This window comes from Uranotaenia lowii, chromosome 3 (genome assembly GCF_029784155.1).
Source record: "Uranotaenia lowii strain MFRU-FL chromosome 3, ASM2978415v1, whole genome shotgun sequence".
Classification (NCBI taxonomy): Eukaryota; Metazoa; Arthropoda; class Insecta; order Diptera; family Culicidae; genus Uranotaenia; species Uranotaenia lowii.
The window spans coordinates 137,548,541-137,572,088 of NC_073693.1; the positions used below are offsets into that span (position 1 = coordinate 137,548,541).

The 23,548-nt window shown below is 35.9% G+C and overlaps 2 protein-coding genes across 2 annotated transcripts in view; one reads left to right on the plus strand and one right to left on the minus strand.

Annotated features, from left to right (window-relative positions):
* LOC129754543 (uncharacterized) overlaps positions 1–23,548 on the minus strand; it is a 272,344-nt gene that overhangs the window by 143,304 nt on the left and 105,492 nt on the right. The window lies entirely within an intron of this gene.
* LOC129754544 (protein sneaky) lies at positions 17,595–18,974 on the plus strand. The gene is made up of 2 exons (XM_055750683.1): positions 17,595–17,769; positions 17,839–18,974. The coding sequence occupies exons 1-2, from the start codon at positions 17,729–17,731 to the stop codon at positions 18,899–18,901; spliced, it is 1,104 nt and encodes a 367-aa protein (XP_055606658.1). The 5' UTR covers positions 17,595–17,728; the 3' UTR covers positions 18,902–18,974.

Genomic DNA, 23,548 nt, shown 5'->3' on the forward strand with positions numbered 1-23,548 from the left:
ATCCTACGGTTAAACAGCTTTCAAATTAACACTCAAAAACACTAAAATTTTATTTTTTTTTTTTGAATTTTTTATATGACATCGAATATCATCTCTGGGGTACAAGTTAGGTTTGGTTTTTGTTCACATGAAATGTATTGCAAGAACTAAACAGTATTTCAAAAATATAAAAAAAATAAGGTTTTATAGCTTTTAGTACATCTGTGGTAAATTTTAAATGAATATCTTCATTTCCCGTACAAATCAAAACACGTTCCGCTTATTCAGGACTAAATTATTCGCTTCCAAAAAAAATTATTGCTAATTTTGGTAGTAATACACAACCAAACAAAGTTTTTGGAGGCATAAAAATTTATAAAAATAAATTTCCATACAAATCTTGCAGCGGACTTGTGTACAACAATGGGACAGGAGGGGATTGAGCGGACCAATTGTTGCACGATCCGACATTTTCTCTGAATATGTATGGATTGTAATTTTTTTCAAAATGATGATGTTAAAATTGTCTAACTAACGTTTCGTAAAAAAAATCGATACGAAAGATGTGCTGTTCTGATGTTAAACCTTATTTGCCGAAGAAGGAATCTTAAGATTTTGTTTAACAATTAGCACAAAAATCGCGCGAAAAAAACGAGAAAAATTAAAACTGTCGTTAGATGACTATTTTACAGCAGAAAATATCGTTAACAGCCTCAATTCATCAGTAAACATTCCAATTGACATGATTCAGTATTATTTTTGGGAAAAAGTTGAAAAACAGCTGAAATATTGACAATTTATGTCATGCCGTGCAACAATGGGTAAGGGGACAACGATTGGCAAATCACCCTAAGTAAGTAAGAAAGTAAATAAATACAATTCGTTTGCCCTCACGCAAAACATCTTATTTCAATGGGAACTTTCAATTTTCAACTCTCTTCGTTCACACAGAGCCATAAAATCCGCCTAGCAAACATTATTGTAGCTAAGAAAATAAGTAAGTAAGTAAGCAAGTAAGTAAGTAAGTAAGTAAGTAAGTAAGTAAGTAAGTAAGTAAGTAAGTAAGTAAGTAAGAAAGTAAGTAAGTAAGTAAGTAAGTAAGTAAGTAAGTAAGTAAGTAAGTAAGTAAGTAAGTAAGTAAGTAAGTAAGTAAGTAAGTAAGTAAGTAAGTAAGTAAGTAAGTAAGTAAGTAAGTAAGTAAGTAAGTAAGTAAGTAAGTAAGTAAGTAAGTAAGTAAGTAAGTAAGTAAGTAAGTAAGTAAGTAAGTAAGTAAGTAAGTAAGTAAGTAAGTAAGTAAGTAAGTAAGTAAGTAAGTAAGTAAGTAAGTAAGTAAGTAAGTAAGTAAGTAAGTAAGTAAGTAAGTAAGTGAGTAAGTAAGTAGTAAGTAAGTAAGTAAGTCAGTAAGTAAGTAAGTAAGTAAGTAAGTAAGTAAGTAAGTAAGTAAGTAAGTAAGTAAGTAAGTCAGTAAGTAAGTAAGTAAGTAAGAAAATAAGTTAGTAAGTAAGTAAGTAAGTAAGAAAATAAGTTAATAAGTAAGTAAGTAAGTAAGTAAGTAAGTAAGTAAGTAAGTAAGTAAGTAAGTAAGTAAGTAAGTAAGTAAGTAAGTAAGTAAGTAAGTAAGTAAGTAAGTAAGTAAGTAAGTAAGTAAGTAAGTAAGTAAGTAAGTAAGTAAGTAAGTAAGTAAGTAAGTAAGTAAGTAAGTAAGTAAGAAAATAAGTTAGTAAGTAAGTAGGTAAATAAGTTAGTAAATAAGTAAGTAAGTTAGTTTGCCATAGCTGATCTAAGGAACCAAATGATAATGAAGAGTGTCATAAAGGTCCAATTCAAGGAGTTCTTTCAATATAATAACCGTGAAAATTGTTCTTCAATGGAGAGCAACGAAGTGTATTATTACCGATTGGATTGAACAGATTGTCCATGTTTTCTCCGTCATTTGCAACACCTTGTCATTCGAAGAACCATGGATCGATCGTGTTACAATCATAGAAACAGACAACGGAACTGGCTTAATGATTGATAATAGGAAAGCACTAAAAATAACTTATCCTTACCACAACTGCATACACTTGCTGCAGCAGCGAAGAGAAACAAAAACTTTCGCTTGCCGCGTCCAAGATTAATACCAAGAGAATCCATTAATCCTTCGCACCTTGAAATTACAGCATGCAGCAACAAGTTCAAGAACACCGATGGCTTCTCTTTTCTTCTTTCTTGCCATTTTAACCATCGTAATTACCGTCCACTATTAAGCCACCGCGAAACGACGACGACGACGACGCGGCTTTAATTGATAGTCGAGAATTTTACCCGCGCCAATTAGGCATCGTTTCCCGAGAACTCCAGGGAAAAAACGATGTCTTGTCGGAAAATGTCTAATGGCGACGCGCGGCAGTTACATGATCATGTTCGGTTCAACAAAGGCTGACATGACTTTCGCCTTTGAAGATGGACATAATTATTCGAAAGTTATGTAAGATGTTTAGTCGTACTTTTTTGACTATTTTAAAACGAACAAATTCATATAGGGTCTAAGAGCTAACGTCTTACAAGAGCTAAAACCACCAAGCTGAAGAAAACATACTATAATATGATTGGAATTCGATCTCATGACCACTGGTATTGAAGACTTGAACACTATACACCATGTCACAGTTGCCGGAAACTTTTCTTGAATAATTATGTTTTTGGATTTCTAGTCTATCCCAACTTTTCGATTTTGAAAGACACTAACCCTTAGTTTGGTATCAAAATTTGTAAGACAAACTTATATTTCAATTCAAACATTTAAAATACGTATTTACTTATTGTCACTATCATGTAATGTAAAGAGGGAACAGTTTCTAGGGGAATACTATTTTTAAATTATCATTTCCTCAAGATATACTGTTGAAAAACAATTCAAATAAATGGTTCATGAATACATAGCTCTCTTGTATATGTATGCATATTGTATGTATAAATGTATGTTTGGTATCACTGATGCAACCCACTTTCATGGCACATCAAGATGCTTCCTTGAACACTTTTTTACTTAGCACCTTCTACGTATTCATCATGATAAAACAACTACTTCACCTGTACATCAATGTTTTGATTCTTTTGATTTCATTAGTCTAAACTATTAAACCCGTTAACAGCCACAGCTTCTGACAATTGCAGTCATTTTTTAAAATTATTCCACCTATAAGGCTGTAAACAGTCACTCGCTTGTGTGAATGTGCCGCAACCTTATCCAACGCGTGCAATCTTTGGTAGCTAAAAATGCAAATTTAAACGCATTTTCAGCCCATGCCATTAGCTGAAGGTGGGTAGGTAGGTACCCACTTGAAAGTCTGGGCCAGCCATTGGATGGAAGTCCCCGCGTGTACCGGTACCGGTTCGGTTGTTGTCGGCGGCAAATCTTCACAGTAGAATTCCTGTCCGCCAAGCCGAACCATTGACCATAACAACCATCCCGTGTGCGCCCACTGGGAATGGAGCGGCGAATACTTGCTTCTTTCTTTTCCGCATCAGTTGGAGCTTCCCAGAACTCCGAGGGCCATCCAGTTTCTCATTATTATGTACAATCTGTGAGAATAAGAAATGTGATTTTTTTTCTAGCATTTTTATATCAGGGAGCCAAACATTCTTTTTCACTCTTGTCTTGAATTGTTGAGTTTGGTTTGAGATGAATTTAACAAAGGTGACTTGAGTGGAAAACCGGAAGTTAGGAATAGAAACTTCGCAAATCCAGGGAAAATTGTAGGCTGTAGGAGGTTATGGTGATTCTACACTATGGCTGGTCGTCTGGGCGTTAAGGCGTGTTAAAAAATTTAGCGAATGAAATTTTTTTTATATAGATTTCGAGAAAGGTTCAACTAAATACAGTATGACCCAAAAAGAATGCGAAAATCTGTCATGAAGGTTCAAAAACACTTTCTTGATATTTGCATGATTCAAAAACTTTTTTATTCATTTTTTTATATTTTTTTTTTATTTGATGGGGCTCATACGATAAGGTTTTAAGGAACCACACTCGTTTTTTTTTGTTTTTTCAATGATTTTCTTAGTCTAGCACTTTTTAAAAGAAAAAAGAAGATAGAAAGGAAAATATGAAAATTAAAAGGGTTATATACGGGGATCGATAGCTTTAATAAAGATGTAGATTTCGGTCATGTAGTCCAAATCTAGCACGTCTCTCACTGGAACGTAAGGTAGATTTCTTCGGGCTCGAAGGGAGTCTATAAAATCTCGACTCAGGTCCAACCTTTTAAACCACGGTTCGAGGCTTAAATACTTTTAGGATAATCGAGTGAAGTCATCCCCACACACCAAAAAATTTGTAAATTTAAATGAGACAGAAACGCTTGGAGACCTAATTTTTTCTTGATGTAATGCAACAAAGATCTAATTTCACATCATTTCAAATCTAAATCACATACACTTTGAAAAACAGCACACGTCATATTCAATCCAAGCTTGTGTTTATTTTGACTTGTGCATAGAAATACATTTTAACAGCTTAACGAAATTGAAATTTGATTATCTACGCTGCCAGAATAATAGCGGGCGGAAAAGGTCGTTGTTTTCGTTTGTTTGTGTGCGTATTTGTTTCTCGGGTCAAGTTTATTCGACTTCGTCAACGCCCCGACCTGCTAGTGCATCCGGAAATCCTTAAGAGTTAGTTAAGTTGCCAAATCAATAATAAAGGTTAGTAAGAATTGATTGATTTTACTAAGCTTGTTTAAATTAAACTAATCTTCAACCTCCTGAAATCAAATTCCCTTTTTGTGCACCGCAACAAGTGGAACCGGACTTCCATCATCACGAGCATCCGGAGGAACTCATCCAAGTTATTGAGCAACTTTAACGTTGTTTTTTGTCACTGGAAGATGTTATAATTGCGGTGGTGGCGGTTCGATGTTTTTGGCAAGACAACAAGCGGATTTACGATTATAAAACAGGTACGTAAAAACAGGAATTGCGCATACCTAACCTATAAACATTGTCTTCTAAATTAATGATTCGCATTGTATGCTTTCAGAATTTCTTAGAATTCATCGGAACCAAAACGGTGTTCAAGGTGTTTGTTTTCCTGGGGATGTCCACTTTGTCGACTAATAAGTTACTGAAACGTGATCAAAACGATTAACAAGTCGTAGTAAGTCAAGTGAGTATCTTCCTAAATTGTGCTTTATGATCAAAAAGGGATCCTTGATTTGGTATAAATAGGTTGTATTCAGTAGAAAAAATTGAGATTTAGCATTGAATATGCAAGTTTTAGATTTTGTGGTTAAATCCTACCAGAAATGACCATAAGATTACTTACATGCCTAAATTATTTAAATGAAAAGAATACGCCTGGTTTTATACATTATTATTATAATTTCACGACGAATATTCTATTAATGCTGACCAATACTATTGCGACAGACGACAGCAAAATTTCCCTTAAATTATTCAGATTTAGGTATTTCTTCTCAGACAAAATAATTTATGATAAACTATCAATCCATCTTCAATGTTTTACTCGTAAAAATGATTTTTTCAATAATCTAATCTAGTAGTGTGGCATCCATAAATTACGTAACGCAAAAATGCCCTTTTTGATACCCCCACCTCCCTCCCCCCCCCCTCCGTTTGTCACATATCGTAACTCTTCAACGCATGACATAAAAATAGCTGCGAATCAACTGAAAATTTTAAGGAAAAATCCTTACGTAACGATGAGCATACTACACCGCCCCCCCCCCCCTCCAATGTCACAATTCGTAAAGCTCGAAATTACCCCCTTTCTCCTAAGAGCGTTACGCAATTTATGGATGCCCACTAGATACTTTTAAAACGTTAAAGTTTCGTTTTGCATAAATAGAAATTAAGCAATCAATCAAAATTTTTACCAACATAGAAGAAGTGATCTACAGAAATAATAAAAACTTACCCCTCAGGCTGGCGGATTACATAATACCGATATTTACCACCAGGTTGTACCATGTTTCTAAGGTTCTTCTTCGGATTGTTGTAAAAATTCCACAGCGAAAATTTTCTGCTATCTTTAGATATTCGCAGAATCGATGCTGTGTTCGTGGCATTCTGAATTTGAAAAAAAAAATAGTTTTGTAGCTTGTAAATTGTAACCACAAAAATTCATATTTTTCTTATTGTTTTGTATTGTTTCTTACCTGTACGTTTCCGGTAATCATTTGATCGCTCCCAAATCCCATCGAACGAACCAAATCGTACCAGAATTCATTGGTGGTAAGTTTTTTCTGCAAAGCCAAACATAATATTTAAGAAATTGTCCAAGAAAATATCTAAAGAGACTTACCAAAAGGACTAGCTGAAAATTCGACTTCACTGCAGGATAACATTCACAACGCTATTCTCCATTGTCAGCATGAAACTGCAACTTCCTGATTACCTATCCGTATTATTAGGGTAAGAACTGCTGCATAAACAGCAGCAAGAGGCGGCAAGAAATACGAATGTGTTTCCCTAAACTAAAAGTCCATAATTGTTCACCAATTCCGCGGCTCGTTGGCACCGCTTGCGATCATTCCTGTGGCTAGTTAAGGCTTCTGAAAAAAAAAATCAAACAACAGACGAGTGAAGTTAAGGCAAAGATATGATACTTACATGATTTCCTCTTTAGAAGCTCGCTATATAAATTAATAGACCTTAGAGATTAATAGAACCATTTTTTAAAAACTGTCATCTTCATCCGAATGTACGATGTTTTGATTTTAACAGCCGCCTCCCGCAATAGTGGGGCAGAGCTTATGCAAACTTGGACAAGATTCGTTTTCTTGAATTAAAACAAAAAGTATCAAACAGCTCATAAAAACTAATGAAAACAATTTGGTATAAATTATGATGAGTAATCTATAACAATTTATTAAAAGAATTTGGAATACGTCTTTTCAGAATAAAAAAAAGTTAATAGTTGAAAATTATTTAAATATTTTTATTTTATATTCTATATACCAGTATTCAATTTTCTATTTTTCTTTATATTTGAAAACTCTTAATGGTAATTAGAAGTACGTTTTGTTTATTTAGTGGCAATTTTCCAGAATTTTTGACAATCTGTTTCGTATTTTAACCATAGTGCGGTTGACGGCGGCAAAGGCGGCGGCTAAATGTTATCTATATTCGGGCGTTTAACATTATCAGTTGAAAATGTGAAATATTTCCAATTCATGCCAAAAATGGAATGTATAAAATCAGGCGTTTTTTCGAGGTATCTTTCAGACTCTTCAGTAACAGAATGAGAAATTTAGCAAATTTTAAGTGATTCTAGCTATGGATCTGAAAACCATTTCGAATTTCAATCGACACATTAATTTCAATTAGTCAAAATGTAAGTGACATCATGTAATTTATATTAAGCGCATTGTGATAAATTTTCATTTATGCATCATCAAACGACACATACGAACACAGTTTCGGATTTTAGGAAAGCAGGTAATTGAACAACAAACATAAAAAGAAATAGCAAATGATAAATAAATGAACAAAAGTTACCTGAAGAATCAACAAGAATTTATAATATTGTAATAAAACTTTCAAATCAAAAAGCGTTTATGTTTTGATACATCGAAGATGACATTTCCAAACAATTGCGTACAAGATAAGTTTTGACAAGGTTGATGAGCATACATTTCCCCACGCTGAAAGTACATTGCTTTTTGTAAATATTTGGTGACGTAAGCTTTTGAAGTGATAAAATTTTGAAGGAAAAAAAAGGCCATGGACATAAATTTTGGTAAAATTCTCAGTTTGTTAAGCTAACCTCATCAAATATTCACAAAAAGCAATGATATTTCGGTAACGATATAAATTTAAATAAAAAAAGATGTTTTACTTTTGTGCGTTAAATTTGACATAACTTTACATCATCGATGTTATAATATTACGTCAAATTGTCATTAGATTTATATCTGAGATTTTATGGCTCAAAGCGTTTCTGTCTTTCTATAGTGTAATTTTATGTCAAAAGTGATGCTTCAATTTTGTGCATCCAATTTGACATAAATTTACACCAAAAAATTAATAGTGTGCAACTCATCCTCGTCCCATTTGCGCTGCCAGTTGACAAGAGAATTTCTTCGAAACAAAAAGTACAATTCGTTGAAGACGATTTCACGCTGATACGTGTCGCCTTCCATTGCCCCCACCTTTGCCAGAGAGTCTGTTCTCTCATTGCCAACTATCGAGCAAACCCAAACAAAGGTGACGGCAAAGCACCGACTTGATAATGCACTCAGAATATCCTGAGCTGAGACTTCCGTTACAATATAGTAGTGTTCAACGGGTCGTGATTCTACATCGTCTAGTGTCTAATAAATCGCTGATAACTCCGTAATGTATACTAAGCATGGAGATTGAAGGCTGTAGGAAGCACTAATAATCTGGTTGAACACTCCAAATCCCGTTGATTCCTCGAGCTGGAGAGAAAGTAAAAGGATCTACTTGTATGGACATGAAGACATGGTATATAGACATAAATCTGGTTTGAGGATTTAGCTCAAGTAGCCTTTCAAAATTTACGATCACCAATGGATTCATAACCTCACACCTGGTTAGGAACCGGAGTGATAATAAGTTGAATCAATCTTTTAGTGGGAGTATGCCTGCAAAAACTTCTAGGCTCATGTTATGCATTGTGGGCATGCAACCCAAAGCGATGCGGATGCAACGATATTGAATACGTTCGAGTTTAACCCTCATCCGCATTAGAGTGTCATTTTGACACTATTGCAAGTTTGAATGCTTGTAACTTTTTTCAGAAGCTTCAAAAAAGAAAAATTTCTTCGGGGACCCTAAATGAATTCAAAAGTTATTTAATATTGCATCTTTACTTTATTTATGGACGAACCCTTGAAGCTTGGGCAAAAAAACTCCCTTTTCCGACTTAGAGTGTCATTTTGACACTCCAAAAGTAAAATCTATTTAATTTGTTTGAATTATTTTATACTTCATACAAAACTTATATCAATAGAAACCTTGTAATGTCAGTAAAATATGTTTAGAACATTATATATAGCTAAAGCTTATAGTTTTCTTGTTATTCAGCATGAAAGAAAAAAAATCCGAAAAAACATGCCTCAGGAAAACTGCTGTAGTTCATATATTACCTACCTACCTACCTAAGGGTCCGGCGCCGATTGACCGACGCATAGGGCTGAGATAAAAGATCTCCACTGCTGGCGATCCGGAGCCAGCGTCTTCACTTGCTGCCAGCCATATATTACACGTCCAAAAAATATTTGCGTTATGTATATGAAAGCTGAAGTTAATGTCTACATCATGAAACCAAGAAATATTTTTCAAAAATTTTTTTAATGAAATGGTCACAAAAAGTTCAAAAAAGTGGTCTGAAAAACCTACTTTTCATTAGATTGCTAGTAAAAACTGTTTGAGCGGTGGTAGAGTTTTTGAAAAAAAATATCATTACAAATTTTATTCTAACTCTGATATTTTGTTGTCTTTAGATTTTTGATGCAACAAAAATTGAATTAACGGGAATTTTTCAAAGTTGACTACTTTGCGCAATTTTTTTACAAATTGAAATTTCATTTGTTTTGGTGGTCCACCGTCAAGTTGTACCCGGATTTTCAGTGCTTTAACTTTGTTTGGACCAATAAAAAGTATATTCATTGGAAAGCACATTTAATCTACATTCTAGTGAGGTGCAACAATTTACGCTGTGAAATTTCACAAAAAATATGAAAATTAAAAACATAAAATAATTCCTGAATTTCAAGAACCACAAGCAGCACGTCCAGCAAAACGTGTTTGTTTGCTCTCCGAGTAGGTACGGTTGGTGGTTATTTGGGCAGAGAGCGAAGCCGACAGACGAAATAATGATGCGTGTCGTGCGTTTCTTGGTTGGAAATTTTCTATTGACAGTAGGTAGTTCTCGTTTGCTAGTTACGACACACATCATTATTTCGGCTCTCGGCTTGGCTCTCTGCCCAAATCACCACCCACCGTACCTACTAGGAGAGCAAACAAACATGTTTTACTGGACGTGCTGCTTGTAGTTCTAGAAATTCAGGAATGATTTTACGTTTATAATTTTCATATTTTTGAGAATATAAAGGTAAGGCTATTCTGTTGTTAAACTATTTCATTCATTGATTATATTATATAAGAACGTTCAATCAATTGCCAGCTGGGCAGGTATTTACACGCATGCGGAATACCTGTCGTAGATTCATAACACTGAGAATGTTATGAATTTTATACGGTTGCGAAACTGTTTGCTCGTTCTACAAATAAAACATACACCTTACACGAAATACATTCATTACATAACAGTTCACAAAATGCCAAGGTGTCAGGTATGTGGTAATTTGCATTGAAGATTGGCCGAACTTATCATCTGAAGAATGCAATTTGGCGCATACGTTGGCGAAAATGCGGTGAATCCGTGCACCCATGGTGGATTATCTACATACATACATACATACATAATTTTCATATTTTTGTGAAATCTCACAGCGTGAAACCTCACTAGAATGTAGATTAAATGTGCTTTCCAATGAATATACTTTTTATTGGTCCAAACAAAGTTAAAGCACTGAAAATCCGGGTACAACTTGAGGGTGGACCACAAAAACAAATGAAATTTCAATTTGTAAAAAAATTGCGCAAAGTAGTCAACTTTGAAAAATTCCAGAAAATTAAATTTTTGTTGCATCAAAAATCTAAAAAGAACAAAATGTCAGAATTAGAATAAAATGTGTAATGATATTTTTTTCAAAAACTCTACCACCGCTCAAACAGATTTTACTAGCAATCTAATGAAAAGTAGGTTTTTCAGACCACTTTTTTAAACTTTTTGTGACCATTTCATTAAAAAAATTTTTTGAAAAATATTTCTTGGCTTTATGATGTAGACATTAACTTCAGCTTTCACTTTTAATGAGGCATGTTTTTTCGGATGTTTTTTCTTTCGTGCTGAATAACGAGAAAACTATAAGCTTTAGCTATATATAATGTTCTAAACATATTTTACTGACATTACAAGGTTTCTAGTGATATAAGTTTCATTGTAATCGGTTAGATATAAAAAGAGTTATGACGATTTTACTTTTGGAGTGTCAAATTGACACTCCTAGTGCTGATTAGGGTAATGAAATCTAATGCGGATGAGGGTTAATCAGGTGTGTTTTGGCAGCCGATTGGAAACATAAAACTGCCATACAGTGGTCCGATACAACCTAATTAAATCTTTCGGATAAGCTCTCCACTCCCCACCAGTTGCCAGTAATTGAACGGATAAAATTAAGCCTTTGCTGGCATTTGCCTTTCAGATACTTAATGTGAGCTCGCCAGGTGCCTTTGGAATCAAATCAAACCCCACAAAATACTTGAAACACCTCGATTGAGTGACCGTTCTGCTTAGGAGTTGAAGCTTAGGTTGAGCAGGTCTATGTTTCTTAGAGAAAAAAAAACCATCTCCGTTTTCTGTGGTGAAAACTCAATCCCAGGTACCAAAGCCCAGGTTGTCAATCTGTTTACAGTATCATGTAAAGGTCTGTGCAGATGAGGCTCAGTAGATCCTGTGACAGGCCCTGCGACGTAGTTCCACCTCCCCGTGGTGCAGAGAGGAAACGTGTCTGCAAGTCCGGCGTATTGCAGATGTACGGCCAAGAGAACTACACCAAATCCACTAGAGGCTGTCGACGGGTCTGCCAAACCCGCGCGGAAGAAGTGGTGCACCCGGGTACTTAGGTACCAGTACTTGGGTGTGTGCGTGGTGGACCAACACGCTTTCGGGGGGTCATGGCCCTGATATGCGGACGTGACCGGAGGGAGAGCGATCGCCAACTCGTTTCGCGCTTCGGTGGGTATAGACCCGATTCGCAAAACGTGTAGATGAGCAAAGTGGTGGCCAATGGTGGGCCGATCACTTAGGGACATGTTTACACGTCAGTGTCCGAGAGACACATTCTGCCGGAGGTGTCAGGGTTCGACACGCGTTTCGGGAATTGTTGCGCCTGAACCGCGAGTGTGACCTGATGAGGGCGTTCTATAGCTCGATCTGCGCTTCGGGTGGTCAAGCGCCCGAGTTATAGATCGGGTAGTTGCGCTGAGTGGTGACTTAAGTCAACACTATTTGTGAGTTCGGAGGAGTCTGAGTCCTACATGTGGCTTAGGGGGCTTACCCCTCCTACCCGCGTGTTTGAACAGAGAAAGTGTCGTCGACAACTCGCTTTGTGCTTCTGGATCTTGGACTGGATTCACAAAGTTAGTAGTTGCGCTGTGTGGGGACCTCATTCACACGATGAGATGTCGGGTCCTAACTCGTCAGAGGAGGGATTGCGCATCGAGTTTTGTTAGAATGAGGTATGCTGATCGAGGATTCGGAAACGAGTATTGCCTTGGAGCGCACTAGCGCGAATTGACCTCCCACTATTGAAGCAAAGTGTGTCAAACAGTTCGAGGTGGGAACAAAGGTCAGTGGCCCCAGGTGGACTTTATGGCGTAGGGGGTACAGTGTTCCTTAGCATTGTATCATGAGTCGTCCAATTGCACCCATGGACCCAGAGTAGCAAACTGGGGGGACGCGGTGGCTCGCCGTGCCTTGGAATGCAATCCGTAAATTGGATTTACCACCTGGGTTAACAACTAATAAAAAAAAAAGATCCTGTGACAGACACTACTCCGTCATCTGCAAGATGTCTTAGAGTGCAGCCTTCAGAGAGACAACTGTCGATGTCACTTACGTAAAAGTTGTACAATAGTGATCTCAAACATGAACCTTGCGGTAGGCCCATGAAAGAGGTCCTTTCTATTGAGAATGTATCAAAAGCTCCTTTTATGTCTAGAAACACTGAAGCCTTTTGCTCACGTTTGGCATACGCTATTTGTATCTCTGAGGACACCAAAGCAAGACAATCGATTGTCCCTTTGCCCCTGGGAAACCCAAACTGAGTATCTGAAAGAACACCATTTGCTTCCATCCGCTTATCCAATCGGAATAAGCAATAACTCTCACTTGTCTCCAATTTCAGGAACATTGTTATGCTCCAAGAATTGATAAAAGGTAAGGCAAAGATACATACGTTGGTACGTAATCGTTACTTGAAAATAATAAAACTCGACCAGAATTTCATTGTCGTGACTTCAGACCCACGACCAATAATATCGGCGAGTTCGTGAATGAACTGAGAAAATGGCGATCCTACGTGTTATATAGGCGATACACAGGATAGTAATTGAAAAACAAAACCTAACCAGTCGAGCAAAACCGAATTTATTTAAGTGGAGGAACACTGAAAGTGACCCCAGGCCCAGATCAACGTAAGAAATTTACAATTTTAATGAATGTATGTATGTATGAAAATAAAATCTGTAGCACTCCTTCGACTAGAACTGTTGGCGCTTATTCTACGAGTCGAGTGACGTGGCTCCTCAAAAATTCACTTCGCATTCAATCGTGTCACAAGTAAAGGTTATAGAAAAAAAACATCAGTTCGGAAGAGCTTCAACAACATCCATGACCCTCAAGACTTCATGAACATAAGACACTATGTGAAAGTAAGTGCAGGAATGGTAGTGATGGGCAGATGAAAAAGCAAAGTGGTAACAAAAGTGGTCTACACAATGTGTAGAATAACACTTCTTGTAACTGATGTATAGGGTAATCGATTGACATAGGTGAGATTGTTTGAATTACATTCTACAGTTTTGAAATGATGAGATTCGTGGTGGCCAATGCAATTTTTTTTATCTTTGATGAGATGATTCAGAGGGCCAAGCACATAGCGACGCGAAGAAAGATGATATCAATTCGCCACGTAAACCATCAGCACTGAGAATTTAGAAAATTGAAATAGAGAAAATTTGAAATCCTTGATAGAAACGGTTGAGTCAGAGTGAATTAACATCCTTAGCTTAGCTTAGCTTAGCTTGATTAACTACTCACATCCACCTTAAACCGTAAAACCCGAAGTGCATGGTTGTAAAAAATGTATGCATTGCTTGTTCGAAAAACATATTATGATAACAATCACTTCGAGGTCCACGATCGCTGGCGTGGCTCAGTAGAACAAGTTCCACATTGCCAATGGTTGCTACTCCGTGATTGACCGAGGCCATCAATTTTGATCAGAGGTCAAATGAATGGTGCTTGGGATTAGCAGCTCATTCACACTGCACAAAACTGATGCTCTCTCTTTTAACGTCAATAACGGCGCCGGCCACGTCCTAGTAGTCAATAGATAGATTGGAAGAAAGAGAAAAGGATGAAAGATCTATTTTGTGCTTTAGGACCGAGGTTACCTCTGCATCCTAGCAAAACAATTTTGGTTGGGAGACGGGTTGAAGGAATTGATTGGGAGACACTTTTGACTAGTGTTACGGAGAACCTTAAAAATTATTTTTCAAACTCCTATTAGTTCCTATTGAAAACTTTCAGTTCATTAAAGACTTGAGTATGTTAAGTTTAATAGTGTCAAAAATTAACTATGAAGGACTCTAAAAATTCTTGTTTCTTATTGCGGTTGAGTCAGAGTTAATTAACATCCTGATCTGAAAGTATTCTGATCCAAAGTGTTGCAAAAGACGTTTCTAGATGAGCTTGGCACAGTAGACTGAGTCGATTTGGGGTCATTTAGGAATTTCTCAAACCCTGGGGTCTAAAAAGCTTCGTCTTGGTCCAAAACTCATCCATGATTTTTTGCAAAATTTTGAAGTAACGTTTACATGAGTAATAGACTAGTTCACTTTTCGGCTTTTTTCGCTGATCGCAACGCCACTTACAGGGTTTGATCCTCATTCATTTTCAAGTACTCTGGCCAAATTTGAGCTCATTTGAGTAAGTTTCCGGCGTGCGCTAGGAGTTTTATTGAAAAAAGTCCATTTTTCTGGAAAATTTTCGTAGATGTGTTCCTAGCAAGCTGTTGTTAATATAAAATGATAATTTTATAGTGCTAGGTGATTGGTATGACAAGCATTCGTATGGACCTGTTTTAGATAATTGACTAAATCAAACCGAAAAAATTTAAAAATTCATAAACTACCAACTTTTACAGAAAATTTACTTACAAGTTGAGAGCTTAAAATGAGTAGTAAATAGAAAAAAAATATTTTCGATATAAACTTTTCATAAAAAGATAGCCTTATTTATAACCTTTAATTTGATGTATAACACTTAATGACCGCAAGAGTGCTAGCAAAGTTATTCAAATATCTATGCAACAAATATGAGTTGATAAAATATTTTTCATTCAAGTTTGCTCCACACCAACTTGTGCACAAGAAAGGATATTTTATTCAATCAAGTGCTCCATGACGGGGCCAGGAGTTAAAAAAAGCGCGCGCTTTGATCAAGTTGTAAGCAAGTCCTCTTGATGCCACGTTTTGTAGGTTGCATGATGCTAAAACTTGAATGGAGACAACATTATGATTCAAAGAATGTGATGTGAATGTTTGAATATCTTTGCTTGTACTGTTGCGATAATTAAGTGTTATACATCAAATTAAAGGTTATAAATAAGGCTATCTTTTTATGAAAAGTTTATATCGAAAATATTTTTTTCTATTTACTACTGATTTTAAGCTCTCAACTTGTAAGTAAATTTTCTGTAAAAATTGGTAGTTTATGAATTTTTAAATTTTTTCGGTTTGATTTAGTCAATTATCTAAAACAGGTCCATACGAATTCTTGTCATACCAATCACCGAGCACTATAAAACAATCATTTTATATTAACAACAGCTTGCTAGAACATATCTACGAAAATTTTCCAGAAAAATGGACTTTTTTCCATAAAACTTCTAGCGCACGCTGGAAACTTACTCAAATGAGCTCAAATTCGGCCAGAGTTCTTGAAAATGAATGAGGATCAAACCCTGTAAGTGGCGTTGTGATTAGCGAAAAAAGCCGAAAAGTGAACTAGTCTAATGAGTAAATTTGAACTTTTAGGTTTGATTGGGAAAATTGAATATTTTGTACTGAAAAATCAACATCATTTATGTTTCCTCTGTGGAACCGAGCCAGCTGATGGCTTTTGTGCCAATTTATAAAATTCTTAAAAAAAAAAATTTCCGCTGAACAACTTTGTCGAAGGCCGTAACTTCGTATCTTATTAGAAAAAAAAGTTATTAGCTGTTTAACAGGGGTATGTCATTTTGCACTGATAAACAACAAATTTAATTGACATCCCTGCAGGGTGCCTAGCGAGGTATTGCGTTACTGCTTTCCATGCAATACTTCGCGAGGCTCAAGCAGTGATGTCAGTTGAATTTATTGTTAATCAATGCGAAATGCCTGTTAAACAGCTAATAACTTTCTTTCCTAATAAGATGCGAAATTACGGTCTTCGACAAAGTTGTTCAGCGGAAATTTTTTTTAAGAATTTTATAAATTGGGACAAAAGCCATCAGCTGGCTCGGTTCCACAGACGAAACAAAAATGATGTTGATTTTTCAGTACAAAATATTCAATTTTCCTATACAAACCTAAATGTTCAAATTTGCTCATGTAAACGTTACTTAAAAATTTTGTAAAAAATCATGGATGAGTTTTGGACCAAGACGAAGCTTTTTAGACCCCAGGGTTTGAGAAATTCCAAAATGACCCCAAATCGACTCAGTCTATTGGCACAGCTTCAAATTTGATGTACCTAATCTGGAGCTCATCGCTTAAAATGTTTAATCACATTGAGCATTCCGATGTACGAAATTTGAATATTTTCCAAGGCAGTAGGCATGACAGAATTGGGTTCCAAAACAATTCAAAAGTAAACATGACAATTTGTCGAATATATTTTCTAGCTTTACTTTATTTCGTACGTAAACTTTGTGCTTGGTTCGACCGAATAATCACCGAAAAAGAGGGCGCTCCGGTGTCCGATTCGGTGTTCCGTGCTGTTTTGTTATATTTTTACGGTTTATTGCTCGGAGTTCTTTTTTGGAGGTTCATACTTTTGAACTTAGGCCTCAATTTTGCATCAAGCCTGTACGTTGGACTAACCGTGGCTCTGTTTCTTGGTAAGGATATGAGTTTAATATTTTCCCGGATATAGTGAACAATTTGTATTCCTCAGGTTACGGCAATGCCTTGTCGGTGCAAATTAGGTGCTTCTCTGCCCTATGCTTAGTGGGGTTTCTCGGGAAAGCTGGTCGAAGTTTGCTGAAAGCGATAGTCATAAGCTGTATCCTAGCTGGACCGATATACAATCTAAGCTTAAATGCTAGGGAAGTGGTACGAGTTTTTGGTTGCTCCACGGTTTTAACTTACAACCTAACCAAGGTTCGGTTCGACTTGATGACCAAACCATTTCATAATGCCCTGCTTGGCAGCAAGGAGAATCTCGATGAGGCCAAAGGAGAATTTCGTTCTTTTATAGATGTTATTGAACCCATTCGACGGGAGGTGGAAGACACTGGCGAAAGTAAGAAAGAAAGACGAAAAGTTTCGAAAAGATCTGGCCCTCAAGATTATTTAGGAAAATATCAGGAAAAGCTTAAACATAGATGCAAAGATCAGTTGGATAGAGGAATTTCCAAGTGTAAGCAATCTTTCGAACGTATCTATGATCGATGCAGTGAAAAGCTTCCGGCAGTTGTGAATGCCGTCTTTTGCTGGCCACTGAAGATAGATTTCATGTGCAGCAGCAGTCAGCTGTTCGGGGATGCGGAACGAATTTGCTCCCCGAAGGATGTTCTGGATTCCAGCTTCGGTCAGGACTATGTCGAGTTGAAAGATGCCGAAAACACGCTGGTTGGAGGCCTGGAGGATGTGGAAATAACCTATGAGGTCGTGGATATTCGGGAACAGGAAGGATACCTGTAGGTAGCTATACCTAACTGGGTATTTTTTATCCAGCTTTACATAGCCCCATGTTTCTAATTTTTATTTCAGGACTGCTAAACAAACGAGCAAAAGGGTGGCTCAACAATTCGAACAGAAGAAAGCTAAATTCGATCTGATAGTCTTTATTCTGAACAAAATGTTTTCATTCGTTTTTCTGAAAGTAATACTGGCAGCCCTGCGCTACCACCAGAACTACACCGGAAAGATCGATTTCGAGAACTTTTATATAACGGAGTACTTTCGACATGTGGATCAACGGAGGAAGAAAGAGGGGAAGTTGGGCCTTTTGCCGTTGAGGAAGATAGAAGCTTCAAACATGGTGAATCTGAAATCAAAAGCTTGTAAGCAGATGGAAATTCGAAAAATCTTGGTCTACCTCATATTATTGCTTCTGCAGACAATTTCCGCTACTATTTTCATTCTAATGGATCATTTGTTCTACGAAACGCTGCATATTGTTGCCGAACGATCCCGAGTAGATTTTACCCAAGAAGGTTTTCACGATGTGAATGTCACCGTAAGTGGAGATGGACTAATTGCCCGTATGGTTCGTCGATCGGTCGAGGGAATGAACATGGAGGTGAAACTAAATCTGATCACCAATAACGAAGAGTGTTTGCCTCGACCCTCGAAACTTGAGGTATGGAGTTTTGTACAAATCTATTCGCTACTTCTGGGGATCGCAATCCTCATTCTGAACGAGGCATATGTCAACCGATTGAGGCGTCTGATTTGCGCTTGGTTCTATCCGAAGCGTGAGAGGCAGCGTGTCCTCTTCCTTTACAACCGGATGTTGAAACGTAGGAAAACTTTGCGACAAATGTTGATTCAACGAATGCAGGAACAAATTAGAAGACATCGATACGGATCAACGTTGGATTTCCTAGATCGTGTTATATTTTTCTACCCAAGCTGCTGTGGCTGGTTGAAATTTGTGAGGAAAAAAGCTTGCAGCATTTGCGACTCGAGAGGTGCCAATCATTACAACGACTGCTCGAGTTATGATTGCTTTCTTACTTACTGCGACGACTGCTGGATCGATCTCGGACAGACTTGTCTAGCCTGTCAAGAGCTAGGCCAGAGGGAGCATGATTGTGGCCTCTTTGATTAGAAGAAAGCCAATAGACACCCGGACAGTAATGGCGTTTTCAAGTATCATTTCCTCAGCATGCTCTTCCGATCAGTTAACATCACGCGAGTGCACTTAGCGCCTCAATTTGTTTTGTTGCATCGTTGGGATAGTTTTTTTTTGTTAAGTTTTAGAAAGGTCGAAAATTAAGTATATCAAAATAAAAAAAAATCTTTTACCTAACAAAAGCATTTGCAAACCGTAATATTTTCTCCAATTTCATAAGTCCATTTGAAAAATGAATACTTGTCTTGTTAGCTCGTCAAAAATGCAGTGTAATCCATCATGTGCACTTATGAAAAACCACCTGCCAACGGGTGCCGATTATTTCGAGCGAGATCAATGGCGCCCTGCGCTTCTGGCTGGCTGTTTGCATTTTAAGGGACCGAACCTAACCGGAAGAAGGCGCGGCGCGGCGCATGAGAGTCACTTAGCGCGTTCCCGTGCTTTATTTGATGGCTGCTTTTCCAGACAAACAACAGTCAATCGTGTGGAACCCATTTAGATGATGATCCAAACAGGCCGAGTAGTGCCGCCCTATTGATGAAATGATCTTGATTTTGATCTCTTGTTGATTTAAAAAATGTTGACCAGAACATGTTAAAAATTGAAATCATGCTAAAAGATCACAGGCTTCGGCCATTTACCAAATAAAAAATCATAAATAATAATTTCAAAAAAAGGGTTAACACTAGAGATGTACAAAAATTCAAGCCGAATACCACTAAAAAAACCGTTAAGCCGAATATTTGGCAAACCGAATAGTTGAGCTGAGTATTTGGCCGAATAAATACGCCGAATAGGCGAATATTTATTTTTAAAAATTCATTCATCAACAGATTTGTCAAAATTTTCAAGTGATGTTGGATATTTTATAGAATATCGAAAAGTAATGTTGGAAAAGCTAGCCAATAACCAAAAACTTAAGGATTCAGTGAAACATTTTAGGTGTATCCGTGTATCTTTCGCTGCCAAATCAGGCCAGGATGCCCAGATATTGTTAAAAGATTTCCGGATTTTCCCGGGTTTATTCACATTATTTGCTAAAAAAAAAATTTTAAAAAACTCAAATTCCTCTTCGAAAAGCTATAGTTTTTGTGTCCAAAAACTATTTTTAAAGTTTTTCAATTAACTTGAACAGAATTTTTTTTTACACTAAGGTACGATTTGAACGCTGCTAATTTGATTCGATGAAAAATTTAAATTTTAAATTTATTCTTTTACTTTACTCTTGTATGTTTTGGAATTATGGTTAGACTTTGTTAAGATTCGCCCTACTTTTTCCAAATTTTTCGAAAAAAAAACATCGCTGGAAACAACTTTTCGACCAGTTCCCATCCGTCATCGTTTGAGAAGTCCTAGAGGACCCAATAGTGAGCCTAAATTTGTATAAAAATGAAGGTTTTTGAGTCCAATAATTGAGAGGAATGTGAGAGTTGTTTTTTCAAGCTCGATCCGAAAATTTGAATAGAGGAAGTCAAAATTCTCTAAGGCCGGAACAAATATCAATTTCTTCTTTTGTCACCCCCCCCCCCCCCCCCCTTCAATATTTTCAAAAATCCCGAAGGGGGAAATAAATAAAATTTGAAGTATTTTATGAAAATTTCGGAAAACTTATCGAATATCCGAAAGATGGCAAGAGCACAAAACGAATTGTGAAAGATAGGAGTCTTATCAACTTTTAAATGCTTCATTTTATTGAACTTTTCGATAAAAAAATACTTGACCTATGGGCTTTGTGCTATGATATAGTATGCAATTTTATTGCATACAAGCTTTCATACAATGTATTCCAATTTATTAGTTTTTTGCATTATTTTTTATTGTGCCCCCCCTCCCCCTCCCCCTTTGCATTGATTCAACTCCGAGTGACAGAAGAAGGATTTTATATTTGTTCCGGCCAAACTGATTCATCTAGCTGACTTCTAAATAGGCCTCATTTCATTTCTACAAGGTAGAAAAGCTGCCCACCGGCTAAATAAACAAAATATGGTGGTCAAATCGTCCGCTATTTGTTTGTCGAGTATCAAAGTTAGTTTTGAAACAGATTAGGATACGTTTAAAACGAAAGGACATTGCAGAATGCAATTCAGTTTTCAATGAGCTCTTAAAAATTTTAAGTACCTTCTAGTTACACAGTTTGTCAAAAAATTGACTACACTGATCTGCAAACTCTGTGCCGCCAAAACTTTTCACAGGAATAATATTTTGTATTCAAACTTTTTATTGAGTACTGTTAAGGCAAATATCTCAGTACCTACATATTATCCGACGAGATTTGGCTTTTCTTCTTGTTTGAGGTTTGAAATACAACACTTCTACTTAAATTGAATACGCTAGACACAATTTTCCCTTTGTTTGGATAACTTGCAACTATTAAGCCTACCCCTTTTCTGATATGACTTGACGCATTTTCAAGACCAAATAATTTTGACTTTTGCAAAGTAAAAAGTTATAGCAGTTTCCTTCTTGTTTACTTTTTTCTTTTCTGTAAAATTCGGGAATGTCAAGTAATTTTTAAAACAAGTTTCGAACAAAACTAAGATGAGGATATTTTTTGAATAAAAAATTAAATCTTTTTGCAGACTTTAACAAAAATCCATAAAATCCATCATTAGAACGTATCTTAAAATTTTGTTTTTATTTTCAAAAAAAAAAAAATATATATATTAATAAATTTTAAAGTCAAATATTTTATTTTATTTGAAATATTATCAATACATTTGTCGTTGTTTGTCATTTCACAAGTTTTTCGTTTTGAAACATAATCTTCTTGGAAGTCAATAAATCTAAATTTTTAATAAGAAAAACATTATTTCAACCATTTGTATTTTCCAGGACCCAATATTCAAATTGACGGCGATAAAATATTCACAACTTTTAATTTTGAACCATAAAATCTGCGCATTAAAATTTAAAAACGTTTCAGTTATTTTTATTATGTTTATTCAACTTTTTTGAATCAATCATGATGAACAGTTTAAAAAATGATTCGAAGTAACTACTTTTAAGCTTAATTTTTATGCGCTATGTTAACTTAATTAGTATTTGCTTTGTGCTTTCAATATTTATAACAACACTTGAACTTCCATATTTTTATTAGTTTATTAGAACGATCTTATTGATCATTCAAAAATAGCCCATTTTCTAAGAGCAAGTTCACTGGTGTTGGGAAAAAGTGGTAGAAATTTTGACGTTTTGAAAATTTTCCCATGTAAAAATGTTTTCAAGATCTTGGGGCGTTGTATTTTTTTTACAACACTGTTTCTATTTCAGCCGTATGTGATAGAAAATTGCTATTTTTGCATCACAGCATGCGAAAATACAACACGTGTTGTAAAAAAACTAGAAGATCACAGATCTTGAAAATGTTTTCGCATGGGAAAATTTTCAGAATGTGCCGTAAGTGTCAAAATTTCTACCACTTTTTCCCAACACCAGTGAACTTGCTCTAACCTGTCATTTGTCAGTGTAGAATTTGAATGAAATATGTTGTATTATAAATATATTAAATTATTTTTGTGTACTTTTAAAAATGATTTTTCCTGGCTTTTATTTTGATAATTGGTAGAATTGGAATAGAATAAAATATTTTTTGTTTGACTTTGATTATTGGCACTCTTGTTTGATATGAAATATACTTTTTTGTTTATATAAAAAGAAATTTAACTATCAAATTTGGGCTTTGAATAAATTCCTTTAAAAAAAATGATTTTTTATTTTAATCGAAAATTTTAAATCGTGATTAGAGAAGATTCAATCAAACTCTCCGCTGAAAAAGAAGAAAGAAATGTAAATGAAGATGAATAATAATTCAAAATTATTATCATTTTGCTAAGCAATTTTTAATTATGGAGAATTTTTTAACTGGATCTGAAATTTATTTTAGAATTCGGTTTTCAATTCTTTTTAAATCTGGTGTTATATTCTAAATTTGTATTTCTTTTTCTGTACACTGATTCAGATGGTAGCAACTTTAAATTCTGGTATTTCCTCGAAATTTTTATTTGCAATTTTTTGTCTGATGTTTTGGGAGTATTGACTTCAGATTTGTAAACTAGACTGCTTAAAATTTATTTTCAAGCAAATTTCTAATCCTGAATAATGAACCTAAATTTTAATCTATATACCTATTTATAAAAATGGATTTTTGTCTGTCTGTCTGCCTTTTCCCTATAGACTCGGAAACTACTGAACCGATTTGCGGGAAACTTGGCAAGTGGGGGTATTGGAGGCTGGGGAAGGTTCCTATTATGGTTTGAGACCCCTACTCTAACAAAAAAGGGGGTAGAGTGCCTCGATCAATCAAATTGTACCAAATTTGAAGTGGGAGGGCATTTGGGTACGAAAAATATTTCGCTGATTATTTGAGATTCCTCCTTCTTTCCAGTGGGGAGATAAGAAGAGAATAGCTCCCATGCAATTTTTAACATAACTGGAGAACTAATCGAATAAAAATTGGTATGGGAGGGTATTTGGGAGCCCCTCCCTCCTTCCAATTGGGAAATAGGAGAAAAGGATAGGTGTCCTTGCTTACAGGTTTTTACATAACTGAAGAACAAATCAAGCAAATAAAACCAAATTTGGCATAGGATGGTATTAATTGTACGATTCCTGTACAATTTTTTA